At 35.5% G+C, this 20430-nt stretch overlaps 1 protein-coding gene across 1 annotated transcript in view; it reads right to left on the bottom strand.

Annotated features, from left to right (window-relative positions):
* Nucleotides 1-1794: 1794 nt before the first annotated feature.
* Nucleotides 1795-20430, bottom strand: part of LOC129266569 (tyrosine kinase receptor Cad96Ca-like) — a 30118-nt gene continuing 11482 nt past the window's right edge. Inside the window, exons 5-12 of the mRNA XM_064104255.1 lie at nt 18398-18586; nt 16700-16804; nt 14260-14450; nt 13360-13461; nt 11492-11597; nt 10608-10704; nt 8594-8693; nt 1795-6526 (exon numbers count right to left, since the gene is read on the bottom strand). Of these exons, the coding sequence (XP_063960325.1) occupies nt 6461-6526; nt 8594-8693; nt 10608-10704; nt 11492-11597; nt 13360-13461; nt 14260-14450; nt 16700-16804; nt 18398-18586 (956 nt within the window). The 3' untranslated portion in view covers nt 1795-6460. The remainder of the gene's footprint in view (nt 6527-8593; nt 8694-10607; nt 10705-11491; nt 11598-13359; nt 13462-14259; nt 14451-16699; nt 16805-18397; nt 18587-20430) is intronic.

Raw genomic sequence — 20430 nt, 5'->3', positions numbered from 1 at the left:
GCAATGAGTAATTAGAAAAGACATTTCTGTATTGCTTTTTCCAACTAAGAATATCATTTTTCATAGCAGAAACATATTCTTTATCATAACATAGACTGTTATTGAATTTCCAGTATGAAGGACCTCGCTTCACTTTTTTTTTCCCACTACTAAGAGGTAAGTAAAATTCCAGAATGGTCTGGAGTTATAGACGGTAAAATGTCACATTCCAACACCAATGTTTCAACTTCTTTTGATATTATCCAATAATCTAGCCTATTTTGAATAGGTGGTGTCTTCTGTCTGAAAGTAAACTGTTGTTTTCCGATCCTGGATATCTTTTCCTCCAAATATCTATTAATTGAAATTTGTCCATGAACTCCAAATATTCTGTATTAAATCTAGATTTCACCTGTATGGTTGACCCCATATGATCTAATTTATCATCTAATATCATTTGGAATTAATAAAGACATCACAACTTTTATTATTATAAATTATTATTATGATTATTATTATCCTTATCATTAGGCCTATAGATCTTTATTAAATAAATCATTGTAATTATGATACAAATATAACATGTAAATACATGTTTCCGTGTCATAGGCCTATATATGTATATTAAACATGTTAAATTGGGAAATATACAATAATTAGTTGTAGACAGTAAATCCTAAGAGTAAAAATAGCCTTTTCCTCGTAACGGTTCGTTTCGCTCTCCTTGTCTGTACCTATCAAAAGCACTTCTTATTAATGATTGATATGATATTGACGTGTACATTTTAACTAGAAAAAAAAATTTGATTATACTATGTATTTGGTATGTGTATTACATTATACTTAACTTAATTCCTTCTGAAATTGTAAGATTACTAACTACACCTCAGTGAATGGTTTTACCACATTCGTATGTATATAGGAGGTGCTTTTCCCGAAAACGAAATATCCATGCAGCATAAGGTTATGAACAGACTTAGACTATACGCAGCTAAGATGAAAGCGAGATACACAAGCGAACTTAAGGACAATTACCGCCCTTTCACACGGTTAAAGAAAATCGTAATTTGAATGATTCCAGTGAAAAGTAAGGCTAATGACGAATTTTAGCATGTGTGAAACGAAACTAGAATCACGAATTCAAATTCCAGTTTTATTCAAATTACGGTACGACTTTTCCGTGTGAAAGGTCCGATGACAAATAGCAATCATCATTAAAATGACGATGATTCAAGATTCACGTGTGAAAAGGCCCTTAGTTATACTGAGGCTATATCAATAAACGAAACAAGATCGTGTGACTCCATTTTGCCATTCAATAATGTTATATACCATAAAAACATGTTATGTTTCGTTGTTTGATATCATAGCGAAGATTTCAGATTTATTCAAAATGTTTGATGTGATGAAAAAATGCTTAGGTATTATTTTGATTGTGTATGTCTTGGAAAATCCCGTGAAGTTGTCGGTCACTTTACATGCCTAAGATGCACATGTCGTCCTGAATATGCTACGATATGGGTGATGAAAGTGTGTTTCGGTGTATTTATTTTGCCTAAAGCTATTTCCTGATTATTCTTATATCATTTTATACATTATTTTTTATTCTAATTCTACCAATATTATTATGGATTACCACAGTTTTCTTTCCCTGGCGTTCCCATGGTTGATATTTCCTATCTTGTTTTGTTTATACAGAATTGTATTGTTTTTGTATTTTTCTTTGCTGAATAAAAAATAATGATAATAAAAGAATGTTTTAAGTTTCGCACTCTGAAACATTAAATAACAAACAAGAATCGAAGCATTGTATTTAATGAAATATTTTTGACGAATTTAATTCTTGCCGAGTGACATAACAATCGTTAGAAATAAATGAGAAATTATAGCTTTATTGCCGTATTAGATATGAATCGTAAGAGGAATTCGATGTTCTTTCTTAATCATAACAGTGTCATTGAATACTTTCTCTGTAAACAAAATTGTCAATGAAAAAAATAATATTTCCTTGACGATAGGCCAATTCCATAGCCAATTAAAAGAAATAGATAAGCGGTATATAGTTCATTGTCTAACTATGAGAGTTTAAATATTAAATAGGTAAAGGTACAATAAACATTTTCATGCATAATGGTAGGATACTAATACATGGGATACGTTGAAGAACTTTAAAGAAGTCCCATTCTTTTTAACGTTTCCACCACGATTCTTGTCAAATAAATGTTTAAAAATAAACAAATAGTACTGTACTGGAGATAAAAGCAAAAGGCGAAATAGGGAAAGAGATTGAAGATGAATATCTAGATTTCTATTACATAGCTCAGTGGACATACATGCATAATATTTGCCCTACCCCCTCCCTCCCCTCCCTCCATTTCCCAAACATTGTTCTTTCTTTTTTATTGCCCCCTATTTTATAATCCTGTATCAAACTCTGTGCATGAATAATAATATTGCTATACAGTGCGTCTCAAAAAAAACTATACACTTTTGAAAGGGCTACCAAACAAAAAATATGTAATTTTGGGAGAATATACCTATATATATGGAAAGCCAATGAAGTCAACTTTCAGATGACACCAAAAAGTTGGAAAACTATTCAAGCTTGAGTGAGCACTACCCGCTTAAACAAAGGGTATGAAAATTAGGGTGGGCAGGAATTAGCCTTCCAATTTCTTTCAGTTTTTGAGAGGCGAATCCCCTGGAACTTGCAAAGTTGAGGGTGTTGTGATAAATTAATGATCAATCATTATTAATTTAGGTTCTTAGAGCTAATTTCTGTCAGTTTTTGAGAGGCGAGTCCCTTGGAACTTGCAAACTTAAATTGATTTAAATTAAATTAATTGTTCATTCATGATCGATTTAAATTGTTGGAGCAAACTTCATGAATTATCAAATTGAAATTTCATCCATGAGTGAGCGTGAATTGCAATCTTTAGTGCAGCATTTTAACTTTACAATGTGGATCTCAGCAGTGTGTTCATTGGAGCCAGGAGAATAGGGGTAAGATAGGACTTCAGTGGGTGAAGTAAGCTGATGGGAAAGGATCAACAGAAAGTTTAGCCTCATTCCTGTAGGTCCGTCCCTTCCCCCCTCCTGTTGAGATTGAGACTGATTGCTATTTAATGCACGCATTAAGTCCAGAGTGGACTGTCAATTTGATAATAATTTCTGAAAATTAGGTCATCAACTTTCACTTATCAATCATTCAATCAACAATTTGTTAGTAAATCAACTCAATCAATGTGATCAAGCAAATATTCACCTTTTTCAATAAATTATCAATCAAACATTCAGCTTTTTCAATAAATTATTTCATAAATCACCATAATTAGTCAAGTTCTTAATAATCATTCAATGGAAAAGAAAGACCCATCAACCATGATAAGTCACTTGTCATTTAAGTTTTAAATACCATCCAGGAGAAAGAAAGGGGGTGGAGAGCGGGGGTGAGTACATGACATGTAATTTGTAAGAGAACACAAAGAAGAATGCCCCTTTAACCCAGTCTTACCCTATCTCACCCCCTTGCATGTATGAGGTACAAACACATTACTCTGACTCTCACAAGCACACTTGCTAAGATCCACATAATAAACTAAAAATTACACTTCCTGTCATGTATTACATTTCAATTTTGTAACTCATGAAATTTGCGTAAGAAACCAAAACTGATCTCAATTCGTCAGTAATTTTTTTAGCATAACACCCTACACTTAACTTTGCAAGTTCCAAAGGACTCACCTCTACAAAAAAAACCTAGAAGGCTAATTCCTGCTCCCCCTAGCAAAGGCTTGTCTCTCAGGAGGGGTGAAAGGGGTAGAGAGAGGGAGGGGGGTTAAGTGATTTGTTGACCCTTATCCCATCCACCTACTTCTCCCACCTAAGTCCTATCCCTTCCATGATCACGTTGCTGAGATCCACGTGAAAAAACTAAAAAATTGTATTTCATGTTCTCTCATGCATTAATTTCAATTTAATTATTCTTGAAATTTGCTCTAAAAACCTAAATTGATAAATGCTTGATCATTGATTTATCAGAACACCCTCAATTTTGCAAGTTCCAAGGGACTCGCATCTCAAAAACTGAAAGAAATTGGAAGGCAAATTCCTGCCCAGCCTAATTTCCATACCCTTTGTTTAAGTGGGTAGTGCTCACTCAAGCATGAAAAGTTTTCCAACTTTTTGGTATCATCTGAAAATTGACTTTATTGGCTTTCCATATATATAGGTATTTTTCCCCATAGTGACATATTTTGTGTTTGGTAGCCATTTCAAAAGTGTATAGTTTTTTTTGAGACACACTGTAGAGAGGCGTGCGTAGTGTGTTTCGTACATCGGCCGCGCATGTGCATTGAATTTTGGGAAGACATCAGTGGTGAGGACTGCGTTGGTCTGTCTGCACTTGTGTAAAGGTGTGTGGGAGTGTGTGAGAATGTGCAAGTTTGTGAGTGGGGTTGTGTCTGTGTGTGAAAGAGATAACGTGTGCAGTTGTCACAGGTCGGGAGTGTGTCTTCCCCTACATGTCAGTAGGGCATTTTAGGAATCCCTTCACAGACGATTTCTATAACGCGGATTATCCTTTTGTCAAAGGCCTTAATAACAAATCAGTTAATCAAAGACAAACTAGCAGTGTCGTCATGGACTCTGGACAAGCGACATATTTGCACATTTTTTGTCCGGTCCGAATCTTAAGACGATGTGCTGTCCTGGTGCACCAACTTTCGACAATGACCTCTAATCTGTCCATTGTGATTTGACAGGCATTTCGATAGATTCTCAACGTTGCAGAAAGCGTCCGCGAAGTGGAAGCTAAAATACGCTGGTGTGTCATCAGGACCCCATGGAAGGACATTGGTACACTGCAAAAACTCCGGTGTTGATTTAACACAAGCCAGGAATCTGTATATGTCCACACCAGAGAAGTATCAAAATAACACCTGTTTGGAATCAACCCGATGCTGTTTTAATACCAATTGGTGTTGTATAAACACATATCTGGTGTTAGACCAAAACCATACTGGAGTTCTTTAACACTTCTCTGGTGTGGACATTGCGGGCTGGTGTTAAATCAACACCGGAGTTTTTTCAGTGTATTCTGTTAATACCGCTGAAATGGGCCATCTTCCTTATTTTACGATATTTGACGATTTTGTTTAATTGATCATGTGTATATTTTATTGCTTTATATGGAAATAAACACAAACAAGGGCTAATGCGTACATGGTGTATGTAAACGGCAATAGGTAGTTTTTGCATTTACTACGGAGACACTCTCTACAACGCATCGATTCCTTTGAAAATGCAATCAAAATCACAATAGAGATGGGAGGCTTTTGTCGAAAGTTGGTGGACTGGGACAGCAAATCATCCGACGATTTGCACCAGACGAACATCATTTCGTTGTCCAGAGTGAAGAGATTCCGATGCTGTTCAGGAGCTCATTTTATAAAGAGTTGCAACTGTTGTAACCTTGCCATTATGGCAACTACCATGGTATACTTGTCTTTGATTGGCTGCTGAGCCCTGTTGCCATGGTGGTTGTCATAGGGGCAAAGTTACAACAGTTGTAACTCTTTATGGAACAGGCCGTTGGTCCACTAACTTTTTATCCATTGTGATGTGACTTGTATTTTCAAAGGAATTAGTGCGTTGTAGAGAGTTTCCCCGTAGTAAATGCGAAAAAGTCTGGAATAATCCAAGAAAGGGGAACTGGGGAGAGAGCGGATAAGTATCATTCGTTGGGTGTTTTGAGATGATGGGCGTCGGGTTGTGCGGGATGCTTGTGAGCGCGGGATGCTGGAGTGGACGTGTCTGTGTGAAAGAAAGATTTGGGTACGTGCGGGTGCACCCACAAAAAAAGTGTGCGTCAGGGCGTGAGAGGGATGGTGTGTATGTGTGAGTGGATGAGGTTGGTTGCACGAGTGTGTTTGGGAGACAAAGTGAGGAAGATGAGAGAGAAAGAGATCAAGAGAGAACAAAAATGTGAGTGTGTGAGGGTGAGAGGGGTGTGTGTGTGTGTGGCGTTAATCGTGTTTGTGAATGGACGGAAGGAGGGTAGGTCCATGGCCTGCCAAAGTTTAATGATGGAAGAATGAATGTTTGGGTATCTGCTAAGTAATAAACTCCTGTACTCTGTCTAACCTGTCTTAGTTAAATGTCGAATTGATTTTTTAAAAAGCAGATAACCCGAGATAACAGTGAGATGTGGTGCAATAACTAGCTCATCTATTGCATCATGAATATATTGATAGTTTATTATCATCGAGGTCAAACCATAATTCTCCGAACTCTCTGATGCGCATGAATATTTACATTCGAATTGAAAGACTGCAGGTGCCGTAGTAGTTTGTTATCACAACTACATCACAAGTGCACATTTGCTCTTATTAATGTTTTTTCGATGGAATGAGCTTTGTTTAGAAAATATCAGTGTTTCTAATTTAGGAATGGAAATTGGATGAAAATGAAGTTGTGGCCTTTATTCCGGTTCGATAATGTCGGTGTAAATATCCTCGTCACTCATTCTGTTCAAGGACAGGTAATCCTGAAAGTAAAAACAATATTAACAATCATCATGAATTTCAGAAGAAATACCAAATGATGGCCCGTATTCTGAAGTCAGGTTTAACTTAAAGCTAAATGATAGTAGTTGCAGTTAAACACTAATTTCGTGAGAAAGTCTGTAAAACCAAGGTTAAGTATGGCTATGTCATCGTGGATCTAGATCTGGTACAGTTACATAAACTGAACTTTGTGAAATCATAAAATCTAAGCTGAAATACGATCACACTGAAGATCGCCAACACAGATAGGCACACGTGGGACAGTGGATTATTATTGCTGGAATAAAGACCCGACGGAAGTGACCGAATCCGCGCTTATTTTGCTTATTTCTCAGCAATTACACAATTTCTTCCAGAATCCTTTGGCACATATTTTTTATTCATTCAAACAGACACTTGGGTGGTCATTATATTAGATTTTGTAAAAAGTCATTTTGAGATCGTTACCAGAACTGGAATTTATCTTTAAACTAAGGTTTAAAGTTGCGGCTTAAGTATGGGCAGCCAATTGTTACATAAATCACGAACAGCAGATATATGATATTTCAGCTCATTTGGCTCTCAAATCATTCATAATTGTGTAGGAAGTATAAATAAATGACTGTCTTCACGATCGATGAATCAGGAAAGAGAACAGTGAACACAAGAAGCATAATAAAAACTTGATAAAAATTTGACACTTTTGGCTTCCCATAATTTTAGCACAGAGTTAGTCCATGGTCTAAGTTAAACCTGACTTTAGAATACGGGCCAATGATTTTCAGAAGAAATACCAAATGATGGGTTGTGTTGAGAATTGCACATGATAAATATTAAGACGTTAACAGGTTGCAACAGAAGTATACCTTCGCATCTATCTCTGTCCACACGGTAAAGAAATATTGGGTAAAATGTTTACCACCACGAGGGTAATTACATGTATGTGTCCAACCAATTTGGGCAGTATTTTAACCACTGCGGGAAGCATATTTTCCCCGGGGGGGGCACTCGACCAAAAAAATGGTAGGGGTGTGCCGCGGGCGAGACAAAAAACGGGGGCCTTGGAGTGGGCTCATTGTAAAAAGGAGGGTCCTCGGAACGGGCTTCGGAACTACAAATGTTTGTGAAAACGGGGGTCCTTGGAACGGGTCGCCTGCGTGCGAGTGCCTATGCATCCCTATGGAACGTACTTGCAGCTAGCCCGGCGGCACGACTGACGGGCGCGCTAGCGCAGAGGCGATGGTCGGACAGCGAGCTGCGGCCGCTTTTCACCAAAATTGCGACCGGAACGGCGTAACGGAAAATATGCGAAGCCCTGGAGCGGATTTTTTTCTTCTTTTTTCTCGAGAAGAAGAAAACGCTATGCTCTGGAGCGGCTTTCTTTGTTCTTTTTCTCAATAAGACAAAAATGCTATGCCTCGGAACGGAAATTTGAGTGTAAAAATGGGGGTCCTCTCCGCGGCACATACCCACTATGCATTATATACTGAGTGCCCCCCCCCCCCAGATATTTTCCAGTAAGGTTTAATTAAAAAAAACCCAGCAATTACTTTAGAACGGGCAAGATTTTCATCACACTGGATAGATAAAATGCCTAAAGAAATTCCCAATGTTGGTTGGACACATAATTACCCTCATGGAGCACTTTTACCCAATATTTTAAGAGTGGAAGTCGGCACACTTTTCTGTGACAGTATATTTCATTTCCTTTTCTCCTCTGAAATATTACAAGAGTATGAAGAGTATGTAATCTAACTTATTGTAGGAAACATGTTAGAAAATCGTAATAATGTTACCAAGAATAAGATGAAGAGATTTGATTTCTTTCAAGAAGTAAATGTGTTCTAGTGATATTTCCTAGAACAGTAGGCATTCCAAAATATCACAAAGTACACTGCAGTGGAAGAGCACGCCTGGGACAGCATTGCTATTCAATCAAAACTTTGGGATCATATATCTTTTGCAGATGATTTAATCATTTTCTTTTCTTCAAATGCCCCTTTACTGAATTATAAAATGAGCAATTTCATCAGCATTTGAATTGATGGAGGGCGTTTTAATCTACTTACATTAGAACCTTCTAACATCCAACCGATTTTGGTTTGCATATCGTGGAACGAATTTCGTTGATTTGTGTCCGTCTTCCAACAATTACTGATAATCTTGAACCTGTTAGTATAATAAAGTCAAACAATAATTATCAACCAATAAATGGCACTTGACAATAAAGCTGCTCTCCGATTTGTACAGCCATCTTCGATTCTGTAGTCATTTGGGGACCAATATTCTAGAAATCATTGCCAAAACAGAAAACATGTATTTAACGTTTAAATCTACAAATTATCGTCGTTCATCAAAATTTGCAGAGAGTGATTGTAAGTATGATTGCCAAGTTCCCTAAATCATATCGTACCGATGTCGTATGTGAAGCCCTGTTCTTAGTACCATATTATGATGTTTATAAATCATTGTTACTACCCGTTAGATGCGTTCGAATATTATGCAAATAGAAAGAATCTTTGACAACAATAAGTAAGCTGATCATAATACTGAAATAAAATACATTCACACATAAGTACACACATTGGTAAAAATGTTTCATGCATTTCAATTATTTGAATGAAATAAAGAGTAGTCTACAAAAAATGCGATGATCAAGGGCACATGGAGCAAACCAGAAATCAAACTTAGGATTTTCAAGTCTCTATTCGGTGGAATTAGTCAAATCTATCATATCGGCTCCATCATGACAGAATATATATATATATATATATATCACGATTCCTACAAAGAAGGATCCTTGTCATACTAGTCACGCGTTTGATATAAATTTTTATAGAAATACAAATTATTCAACCAAACATCTTCATAAATATAACTCATTCAAAACATTTCCACGTAAATACCCGAAATTGGATTTCCTTCCTTGTTTGGTTTCACCATTTCAAGGGAAGTTTCATTTTCAGAAGGAATTTTTTTTGTAGGAACGAGGGGTCAACTGTCCATGTGGTAAACAAGTGCAATTAATGAAATTGTAAATTTTGCTGATTGCATAGTCGATCATTTCTGTTATTAATGCCTCTCCATACAATATATAATTCGATGACAAACACTTTGAATATATAACTGGTTAGATTCTAGGGAAAGTATATATTTATTGGTTGAACTCAATGGTATTTTAACATGATGAAGAATGTCTGCATAAAACTGTCTAAAGATATATTTAAAAGGCATGGGCGGCATACGTATCTGACTTCTGGATTGTTAAACGGAAGGCGTACTAGTATTTAGATAATTTCAACATAAAGTAATACTTACTACACTTTAGGCCACCCCTGTTCATGGCAAGCAACGAAGGACATAATTATTACTATTCCAAATTGAATGCTTAAATTACCTTTAAATATCATGCCAAGGTTGTAAGATACCTTTAGAGGTGAATAATCAAGGAAATCACAGATACCATTACATTTGACAATGTTTGAGTAAGATTATAGTCATTGCTAACACACGCACTCGTAGTTATTTATGTGTAATCATGGTATGGAGCCATTCTATCATTTCCTAAATACATCTTTAAATATATATAAATTGATGGATTTACATACATATCCAAAAGAAGAATACTACTGGAAGTTTTATATTTAAATTCCTATTCAATTACATTTATTTCCGCCTCTTCTGAAGCAAGTATGTTCATGTATATCCTCCTGAAAAATATACGTGATCAAGAGGTTCCAGCATTATTGATCGTCATTTTGTTGTTGCTTATTGATACGGTAATATAATTTATGGTACAATAATCATAACCTGACTTGATTACTTGGCCCCAGCAACTAAGTTCTAGTTTTTTTTAGAATACTGTCATATCGCTATAAACATAAATTAGAATTACAGAATTATACAGATTCTTTTGATTTATACCAGATATGAACCATTCACTATATTTGTCATTTATCAAAAGAAATTATAACAAAAATGTACTGTGTTTTAAAAAGAAATACCGAGGTCTAATGATGGAAAGCACCAAAAAAAAATAAGCAATTGGCTTAATCATTTTCAACAGGTGAGGGCGCTACTTACAAATCTTCCCCACAGTGCCTTGGTCTCCTCATCCGATATCCCTTAGAGATCCTGTCTTCTAATTCATCATCGTTGACTCCAGGGTAGGGCTGAGCGCCTAACGGACAAAAAGAGCAAAATTACAGGAGAATTCTCGTATTAAAGGTAAATACCAATTTGTACTCAATTAATATAAGTTTACAATTATAAAAACGTAAGTAACCTATATCGAAAAAGCATACCTATACATTTCCTTGATTTCCTGCTAATTCCCAATACTGGTTCTTTTTCAATTACTCAAATCATTCTCTTTATTGTATTGTAACAATGTCGACTTCATATGTGTTGTATGTATTGTGTTCCTCTGAATGTTTTATGTATATATGTATTGTGTAGGGCCCTGGTTGACAACACTCACTGATAAGGCTACCCAGTGGGTAAAGAAGACGAATAAAATAAAATGAAAATAAAAATGATTTCAACATGTAGTTCGTCCAGAATGCAACAAAATGACAGCCCGCGTGTCGGTATGTATTACATGCAAAAGGATTCTGCAAGAAGCTGTGTAATTGCAGACAGATTTGCAAAAAAAAGCATGGAATTCTGGTCAGATGTCGGGTCTTTCTTCAACCAATATCAAGACACTGTCCCACGTGTGCATATCTGTGTTGGCCATATTCAGTGTGACCGTTTATAGAGTTCATGCTTTCATACAGTTCAGTTTATTTAACTAATGAAGTTAACCTTTGTTTTACAGATTTTCTCAATGATATCAGTGTTTACTGAAACTGCATTCACGTATTTTTCAATCCGACATTTAAAATTTGATGACTAAAAGAAATTAAGGGTTAAAATGACCATAATAAGAGTCAAATAATCAATATATTCGAGTCATGCATTCTTACCGAGGGTAACCAGCTCCCAGAGGAGAACACCGTACGACCATACATCACTATCGGTAGTGCACCTACCGGTTAATATTGCTTCAGGTGAAAGCCATCGATGTATCGTCTAGAGATATAAGAAAATATCGCCCTCTGAATCAAGATGATCAATATAACGATGATAGGTCTAAATGATTCCTTTCCCGGCTAATCACCCTTAACCCCCCCCCCCCCCAACACACACACACACCCTTACACACACACACACACAGCCTCACAGACACAAGTAACATGTTGGGGCGTAACAAGACTTTGAATTTTATTGTTTTGTGTCAAATAGAGCAAACAATGACTTGAAATGGATAACACCAAATTCGAAAAAATAGAATAAGTTTAATCAACATTGTTGTTAAATATTAGAAATATACAGACAGCTAACATCAAAGCATATACCATTTTATGCAGTCTCATATCAAGCGTCTTTAACTTTTGCAAAGAACTTTTGTGAAAATTAATTTTTAATCATAGACATTAAGTTCAACCTTTTACTTTAAGCTTTTTAGCATAACGCCCTCTACTAAACAGATAAATCTTAACTCTAAAAAGCCAGGGGGCGGAATGCGCCCCCCCCCCCCCCTCGATATTTTTCGCGATTAATCCACCGCGCGAAATTTTTTGACCGCGCCGTTCACTGAATTTTTACTCTCAAGTCTTGCGCAACTTTTGAAACCAAATTTGCGATGCTCGGATACCAGTTACAAAATTACGCAACATTATGTAAATGCATGTCAGGGTTAAGTTTATAAAGATATTAACCATTACCATTATTCAAAATATTTGCGGAACTGATGAAAACTATAGGATCACAAAGGCTTAGTTTATCTTTGTACAATATCATAGATCATAATCATCCTTTTTGTATATCGAACATACGTTAGGTCTATTCTGTAAGCAAGACTACGTGAAATTTAAGTCGAATGGTCGTTTCAAATAGCAAAATAACTTAACCAAAGTAAGTAAGAATTATTTAGGGAAATGTTATTAGATCACACACCTTCGCGTGGTATGTTTGGTGATTGATGTTTTTTTTTACTCTTCTCTAATAAGAGAAATCCAACATTAGTATACGCCTAAAAATGTTTATAAAATTAAAATAAGATTATCAAAATGGTAAGAATTTAAAAAGGACTCGGACGAATAAAGAATGTTCCGATTGTTGAAAAAAATAGTAAAATATATCATTATTATACCCTTTTGAGTTCAATTTAAGAGTATGACCGAAAGATTTGATGTGAGATAAGATTTCCCATATGGGGAACTGTGCCCAATATCACCCCCCCCCCCCCCCATCCCCTTCCATTGCCCGCTGCTGTGAAGGCCTACTATCACTTTCTCTTCATTATTTCCTTTCCGACCTCAAATTCGATTTGGATAAAGCTACTTCCAAAATCGCCTCGTAAGGGCCTTATCTAACAAGGAGTTGCGATTGATCCGATCAACCACATTGCAATATTTGTATGCGAAACTGAATTTTCATGATACCCTACTATGAGAACATAAAATTGGGTATAAAAGAAATCCACCTGTCTTCATATTTTTTAAGATATTCTTTTCCAAAAAATTCTGTTTGGACCTAACCCCTTTTTTTATGAAGTGATTTTTCTTTGCTATTTTAGTTCATTTTTTAATAAGAATTTCAACTTTTCTTTGGTATCATCTTCTTGAGCTACTAAAAATCTATACATTGAGACATAAAAATCAAATTTGATGAAAAAGTGACCTAACCCCTTTTTCAAGTGAGCTCTTCATATACATTATGGTTTATCGGATCAATCACAACTCTTTGTAAGACGGGTTCAATTATTTTGACACGATTAGACGTAACTCACCTTTTTTGGAGAAGAGATCCTAGTCAAACCATAGTCTGCAATCTTACATGTTTTATTTTCTGACAAAAGAACGTTGCTTGCTCGCAGGTTCCCATGAACAACCTGTTCAATCAATAAAATTTGTTATTAAAAAAATCCGAGATTAGAGGCACCGATCATAAAGCGACGTAATGCATTTTAATAACGAGAAATTAATATAAATCGTAGTGCTTAGAAAATGTTTATTGATAAATTTGAAATAAAATAAATACAGAATAATGTATAATTATCATTTGAAGTCTTATACCAGATTAGACTAAACAAAAGTGGGCTGGATACAGAAATGTTGATTTTATTTGATAGATATACCATAATAATATTTCGAAATACCTTTCGAGTAGAGTTTTTTATTTATAGAGGAACATCTCTCATTGGCTATTATGAGCTTGACATTATTTTTGTTATCCTGTTTATATCCAAATTCGAACTCATGCTGGGTATAAAGCATCAGTAGTTTATAAACGCCGGACCACCCAGGATCAGATCCGGGGTGATCCAGGGCATTCTTGGAGCATCTTTGGCATCCTTGAAGGCCGCTGTAGGTCCGTGATCGACCGGGAGGACAACGTGGCAGCTTTCGGGAGGTCCAAAACATCCGGCATCCCCTGTGGACTGCCGTGTTTGCAGAGAAATTCGGAACGGTCCGTTTAACTGCCGCGTTGGCCTCCCGGACATACTCGGTCCTCCAGGGATGCCCAAGGCGTCTGCACGGATCTCTCCTCCGAACCTCCCCGGATCTGATACGAGGTGGATCGGTGTCTATTTTGTGACAGCATGGGGATAACTTTAAACACGATTAAAAATTCACGCCCGTGATGCCTGACTATAGAGGTTCCTATATAAACACGCTGAAAGTGTCACCTTTTGTGAAGCTAGAAACTCCATTCCTTTCGCGATCTGCCAGGCGAACGTAAGTAGTTCCGGTTCCTTGACCCGTCGAACAATAGATCTAACATTGACGTAAGCCTTGTACGTTGATCGAGTCTTTCCTGCGTTGGTTTGTAGATACGTCAGCAGCGTGCCGTACGGAATGTATTCATACACGATGAACGCTGCAAGGTGCATGATGGGAAAAAGGGTAGAAGAACGATGATCTGCTTTTTTTTTCTTATTACTATTTTTTTACAATATCATTCGATTTGACTTGCATCACTTTAGGCTGCTGTATCAATTTCCTCATGACGGAAAATAAAATTGAATTGAATTGCTTACATGCAAATACTAGCTAACCACTTTGACCGCAGACTTTGTTATTTCGTATTCTAGGCCTAAAGTAATGTACTTCTCAGTTCTGGTATGTTAATAATGTTTAACGTCTAAATGTATGTGTGCGTATTTACGTGAGGGTATGCGTGCACGTGGGTGTGTATATGTGTAAGTAAGCATGTAAAAGAACCAAAAAAACCTTCCTGCACTTCTTTCAAGTATTTTTATTCTAAGCATTAGAGTTATAGTTTAATTTGAATGTCAGTTTTTTCCTGAAATCTCTTCTCAACCTATATTCGGGTTGGTGCCAGTGTAAGTAAATAAATGGGCACGAAGACTTCAATTTAAAAGAATGGTCCGGGCTGAAAATATATTTATAGCTTAATAAATAGAGTAGAATTCACTGAGCAAAATGCCGAAAATTTCATCAAAATCGGATAACAAATAACTAAGTTATTTTTGCTTAGTGGATTCTACTCTATTTATCAAGCTATAAATATTTTGTGAAAACAGTCGACATGAATATTCATTAGGTGGGCTGATTTTGTGTTTTATTACATAAAATTTGGTTTATTCAATTCTTTTCCTTCAAGAACGAGATAAATTGGATTGACAACTGATTTTATAGTGCATTAGATATTTATTGCTGCAACTTATTTCATTATAGGGGAGACATATTATTCACACAAATATGAAATAATTAAAAAAATTTGATTTTATGTAATAACTTAAGAAAACGTAAAGTGGAGATGTGACATCATCAGCCCACCTAATGAATATTCATGACGACTGTTTTCACAAAATATTGCTAAACGAAACTTCAATAACTTTATTATTTGTTATCCGATTTTGATGAAATTTTCGGCATTTTGCTCAGTGAATTCCACTATATGTATTAAGATATCAAATATTATCAGCCCGGACCATCCCTATAACGTCAATTGTTCTCAATTGAATAGGAAATTAAATTTAAACGACCCAAATCTAGATGACTGTCCTATATTCTTCTTTTCAGCCTCCTTCTATTCCCAATTTCTAGAATATATATTTTTCTCACTACTTTAAAAAATCATAAGGCGGCACCCCCTCCCAATGGAGCACTGCCCCTCTGCGGTACCTACACTTTAAATGAAAAAGAGCTAATCTGGTCCCTTATAACACTCCTCTTAGAGTGAGACGAGGGATCAATCGTTTTGGAGTGGGATTTACATCTTTTAAGAGTGCAATATAGCTTATTCTGGAGTGAAAATGTATAAAAATATAATGTTCGCCCCAGTAGGAGCTATGACGCACTCTCAAAAGATGTATATCCCACTCAAAAACGACTGGTCCCTCGTCTACATCTTTCGAGAGTGATTTATAGCTCCTTCTGGAGTAAAAATTTCTAAAAATACATGATAATCACTGATCGCTCCAGAAGGAGCTATAACGCACTCTCAAAAGATGTAAATCCCACTCGAAAGAAACTGGTCCCTGGTCTACATCTTTTGAGGGTGATTTAAAGTTCCTTCTGGAGTTAAAATTTCTTTAAAAAAATAATATACACTTTTCGCTCTTGAAGGAACTATAACACACTCTAAAAAGATGTAAATCCCACTCGAAAACGACTGGTCCCTCGTCTAAATCTTTTGAGAGTAATTTATAGATCTTCTGGAGTAAAAAAATATCTAAAAAATGATATAACTTTTTGCTCCAGGAGCTATAACGCACTCTCAAAAGATGTAAATCCCACTCGAAAAAACGACTGGTCCCTCGTCAACATCTTTTGCGAGTGATTAATAGCTCCTTCTGGAGTAAATATATATTTAAAAAAATATATACACTGTCCACTCCAGAAAGAGCTATAACGCACTCTCAAAAGATGTAAATCCCAATCGAAAACGACTGGTCCCTCGTCTCACTCTGAGAGCAGCGGGATTCGGGATCAGGCCAGCGTTTCATGAAAGGACTTGGCAACAGTGGTTCTCAGCCAATAAAAATAAGGGAAAGTTGTCTGATCTGACAACTTGTCGGACGAAAATGTTAATGAAACACTCCTCAGATTAGCTATTTCTTGATTAGAGTGTATATAGTATTGCATTATAATACTACATACACTGTTCTAAGCAGCATCCGAGACACTTGACCACATTGATGTGTTTAGGGAGAGCCCATAAGGTATTCACGATGTCTAGAAGATTATTCTTTATACCGCTAACACCTGGATCAGGGAAGTACGGAAGAAAAACAAACAGGTGAAAATTTTAAAAGGGTAATAAAAATAGCTTTTCTTTTCTTTATCAATCATATCTATCTCAAAATATCCTTCGACCATATAAAGCAGAACCTAACATAGAATACTATAGATATATACATAACATAAATATACAAGAATGTATGATTTGAATATACATCATAATCAAAATAATAGATTTACAGCAAAATTATATTTCTCTATCATCTATTAAATAATTAAAATTTTATTATTTTTCACATAAATATAATGTCCACCAACACGGAAGTAATAAAGCATAGAATTAAAAAACACTTAATAATGGTGTTTTTCTAAATTTGTTTTAAAAGATAATATTTGGCGTACAGAATAATGGAATTAAATTAAACTCCTATATTTCCATAAAATCCAAAAAAAAATCATTTTTAATTAAAGGAACTTTATCTTCTAAAATGAAACGTTGTACATCCATAATAAAACCTCTTGTAATTGGACAATCCCCCCCCAAAAAAAAAAAATATATATGATTTCAGCAGAGTTATTACAGAATGAACATCAATCAGACTTCGAAATATTCAGTATTTTGATATATTTACTGACCTCAAATATAACGTGGATCAATTTAAATTGGAATAACGAAACAGGATTTAATAAGCACTAAACATATCATGGCCCAATATAAATTTGGAGCATTTTAAAGAGTATTCCATTTATCAAATGCTTTAGGGGGTTAAACGTTTGATGAACACTCAAACTATGAATATACTGCCAAACCCTCAACACTTTCATTTTGTTTTTAATCATAGTCTCTTGAGACGTAATAATTACTTCTGACATTAATTTCGGAATATTTATTTTCCAGTAACGAGGGATAGCCGTATAAACTTTTTTGGTTTAAGAACATAATTAAAACATGCTAAAAAAAAACAGGAAAGTTGGGGGTTACACCTGGATCCAGTGAAGCACAGATAGAACACAAAAAAGGAGAAAACGATAAAATGGATAATACGAATAACTTTTTTTGGTTCAACTACATAATTACAAATACACCAACTCCCACTTCCTGATAAAAAAAAGTTATAGATCATTTGTCTTACGAAAGGGAGCTTGGACAGTAATATTCAGAATAACGTTTGGGGATTTTTTTTTTCTTTCGATATAAACACTTTTAAAAAAATGCTTTCCCATTTGAAATATTGGATTGCCAATACACAAAATTACGAGTTAAATAATTTAAATAAGACGCTGAAATCGAGACACAGTATTATTTGAAGTTATTCTACAACTACTATATACTACTACAATACAATATAAAAACAATAACAATCATCATCATAATGATGATGATAGCAATTACAATAATAATGAAAATTATGATATAATATTAATAACAATAACAAATGATAATAATAACGATGATAATATTTATTGATAATAATAATTTTTGAGCGCACACACCGTTTAACGACGCCCACGACGCTAGCCCTGCAACAAACATCTACAAATTCACATGGTGCCCTCTTTTTGTTGCTCTGTTCCTATTATTACTTTAAAATTGATGCTAGGAAAATGAAAATGCACCTGATAAATCTCTTATTGCTGCTTCGATCTTCTTTTTCTCTTTCCCTGGTACACCTCGAATCTCTCCTTTCCAAACCTGACCGAACGGGGTGACGCCAATTGATCCAATCTGGGAGTAAAATCGAATGTTTCTCGACGGTACCTTGGCCCCAACTTGTTTGCCAGTCAGCTCTCGTTCAGTCGTAGCAACTGTAATGGATTGGATGTGATTGGTATTTGGTATCAATGAAATCGATATAATCATCATAATTGCCTTCATCATCATCATCATCGCCATCACCATCATTATCATCGTAATCATCATCATCACCACCACCACAAACATCATTATCATCATCATCACCATCATTATTATGATCATCATCACTACCATCGCCATCATCATTATCATAATCACCATCATCATCATCACCATAATCATCATCATCATCACCATCACCATCATTATCATCAACACCACCACCATCATCATCATTATCATCATCATCACTACCATCGCCATCATCATTATCATCATCATCACCATCATCATCATTTTCACCATCACCATCATTATCATCAACACCACCACCATCATCATCATCATCATCACTACCAATCGCTATCATCACCATCAGTATCATCATCATCATCACCATCACCATCAATATCATCGTCACCACCACCATCATCATTATCATCATCATCACCACCACCATAATCATCATCACCACCACCATCATCATAATTTTCATTATTATTATCACCATCATTATCATCATCATCACCACCACCATCAATATCATCGTCACCACCACCATCATCATTATCATCATCATCACCACCGTCATCATTATCATTATCATCATCACCACCACCACCACCATCATTATCATCATCATCACTACCCAACTGGAAAGTTCACCGTGCCTCACAGTGTGTTCACAGTGTGGAATACAATGTGGAATCACATTCCCACTGTAGTTGAATCTGAGCATTTCAACAGTGTGAATCTCATATTCACATAGTGAACAACATGAACACGCTGTGAACAGTCACACTGTCGAAGCTGTCCACAGTGTACAAATGTCTTCACATTGTTGAAAGTGAACATTTTAACAGTGTGAATAATGTTTTTACATAGTGCACACACACTGTGGACACATCGTGTGACACTGTGTACTTTTCCAGTATCAAAATCATCGTATTTATTATCACCATGTGACCATCGTCGTCAACACCATCCCCATCATCATCACCGTTTTCACTACTATAATCATCGTTGCCATGATCATCATCATTACCATCACCATTTTGATATTCCATTTCTTTGTCTTCTTTTTTTTTTCTTTCATGCTTTTTCTCTCGTCGATTTTTATAACTTATTTTCATATCCCTCCTTTTCTTATTAATGTTTTTACTTTCTTTTATTTATGGCAATGTAAAATGGTCAATAATTTTACATATACACTTGTATTTTGACTATATAACTTAGACATTATATTTCATCTCAGAGGCAGTAATTTTTTACAAGTTCTGCTTCTTTTTTAGTGTCTCATTCCTTATCTTTTCTACATCATGTGCAATCATGCTATTGATTTTGTTTATGTATCAAGATTTGTTACCAATTTACTTCAAACAAAATTGTTAGTATTATTTTCATTATGTTTTTATATTGTATTCTTTGATTGTGCATTTGATACATGGAAAATAAAAACGCTTCAACTGAAGTGAACCTTCGTCATTATCATGACTAACACTACACTAAAATTAAAAAAAGCATTTCCTGCTCATTGGCTTAAAAAAATAAGTACGATGAAAGAAAAGCAAAATGAGTCTTCAGAACAAGAAGAAATTGATACATCTGTTGGTGAACGTATTAATATAACTTGCACCAGAGCAAAACAATATTATGTGTTGTTTTTACAACAAAAGAAGGTTGATTTTTATATTTTGGACATCTGGGGAAAACAACTAAAATTGCCAGAAAATTTAGTTTGGAAAGATATCCTTCATTTTAAATTCAAAAAGATAAAAGATAACAGAATTAAGCA

Source organism: Lytechinus pictus, chromosome 8, assembly GCF_037042905.1.
Source record: "Lytechinus pictus isolate F3 Inbred chromosome 8, Lp3.0, whole genome shotgun sequence".
Classification (NCBI taxonomy): domain Eukaryota; kingdom Metazoa; phylum Echinodermata; class Echinoidea; order Temnopleuroida; family Toxopneustidae; genus Lytechinus; species Lytechinus pictus.
The sequence above is the reverse complement of the archived record's forward strand: the minus strand, read 5'-3'. Positions and strand labels throughout refer to the sequence as shown.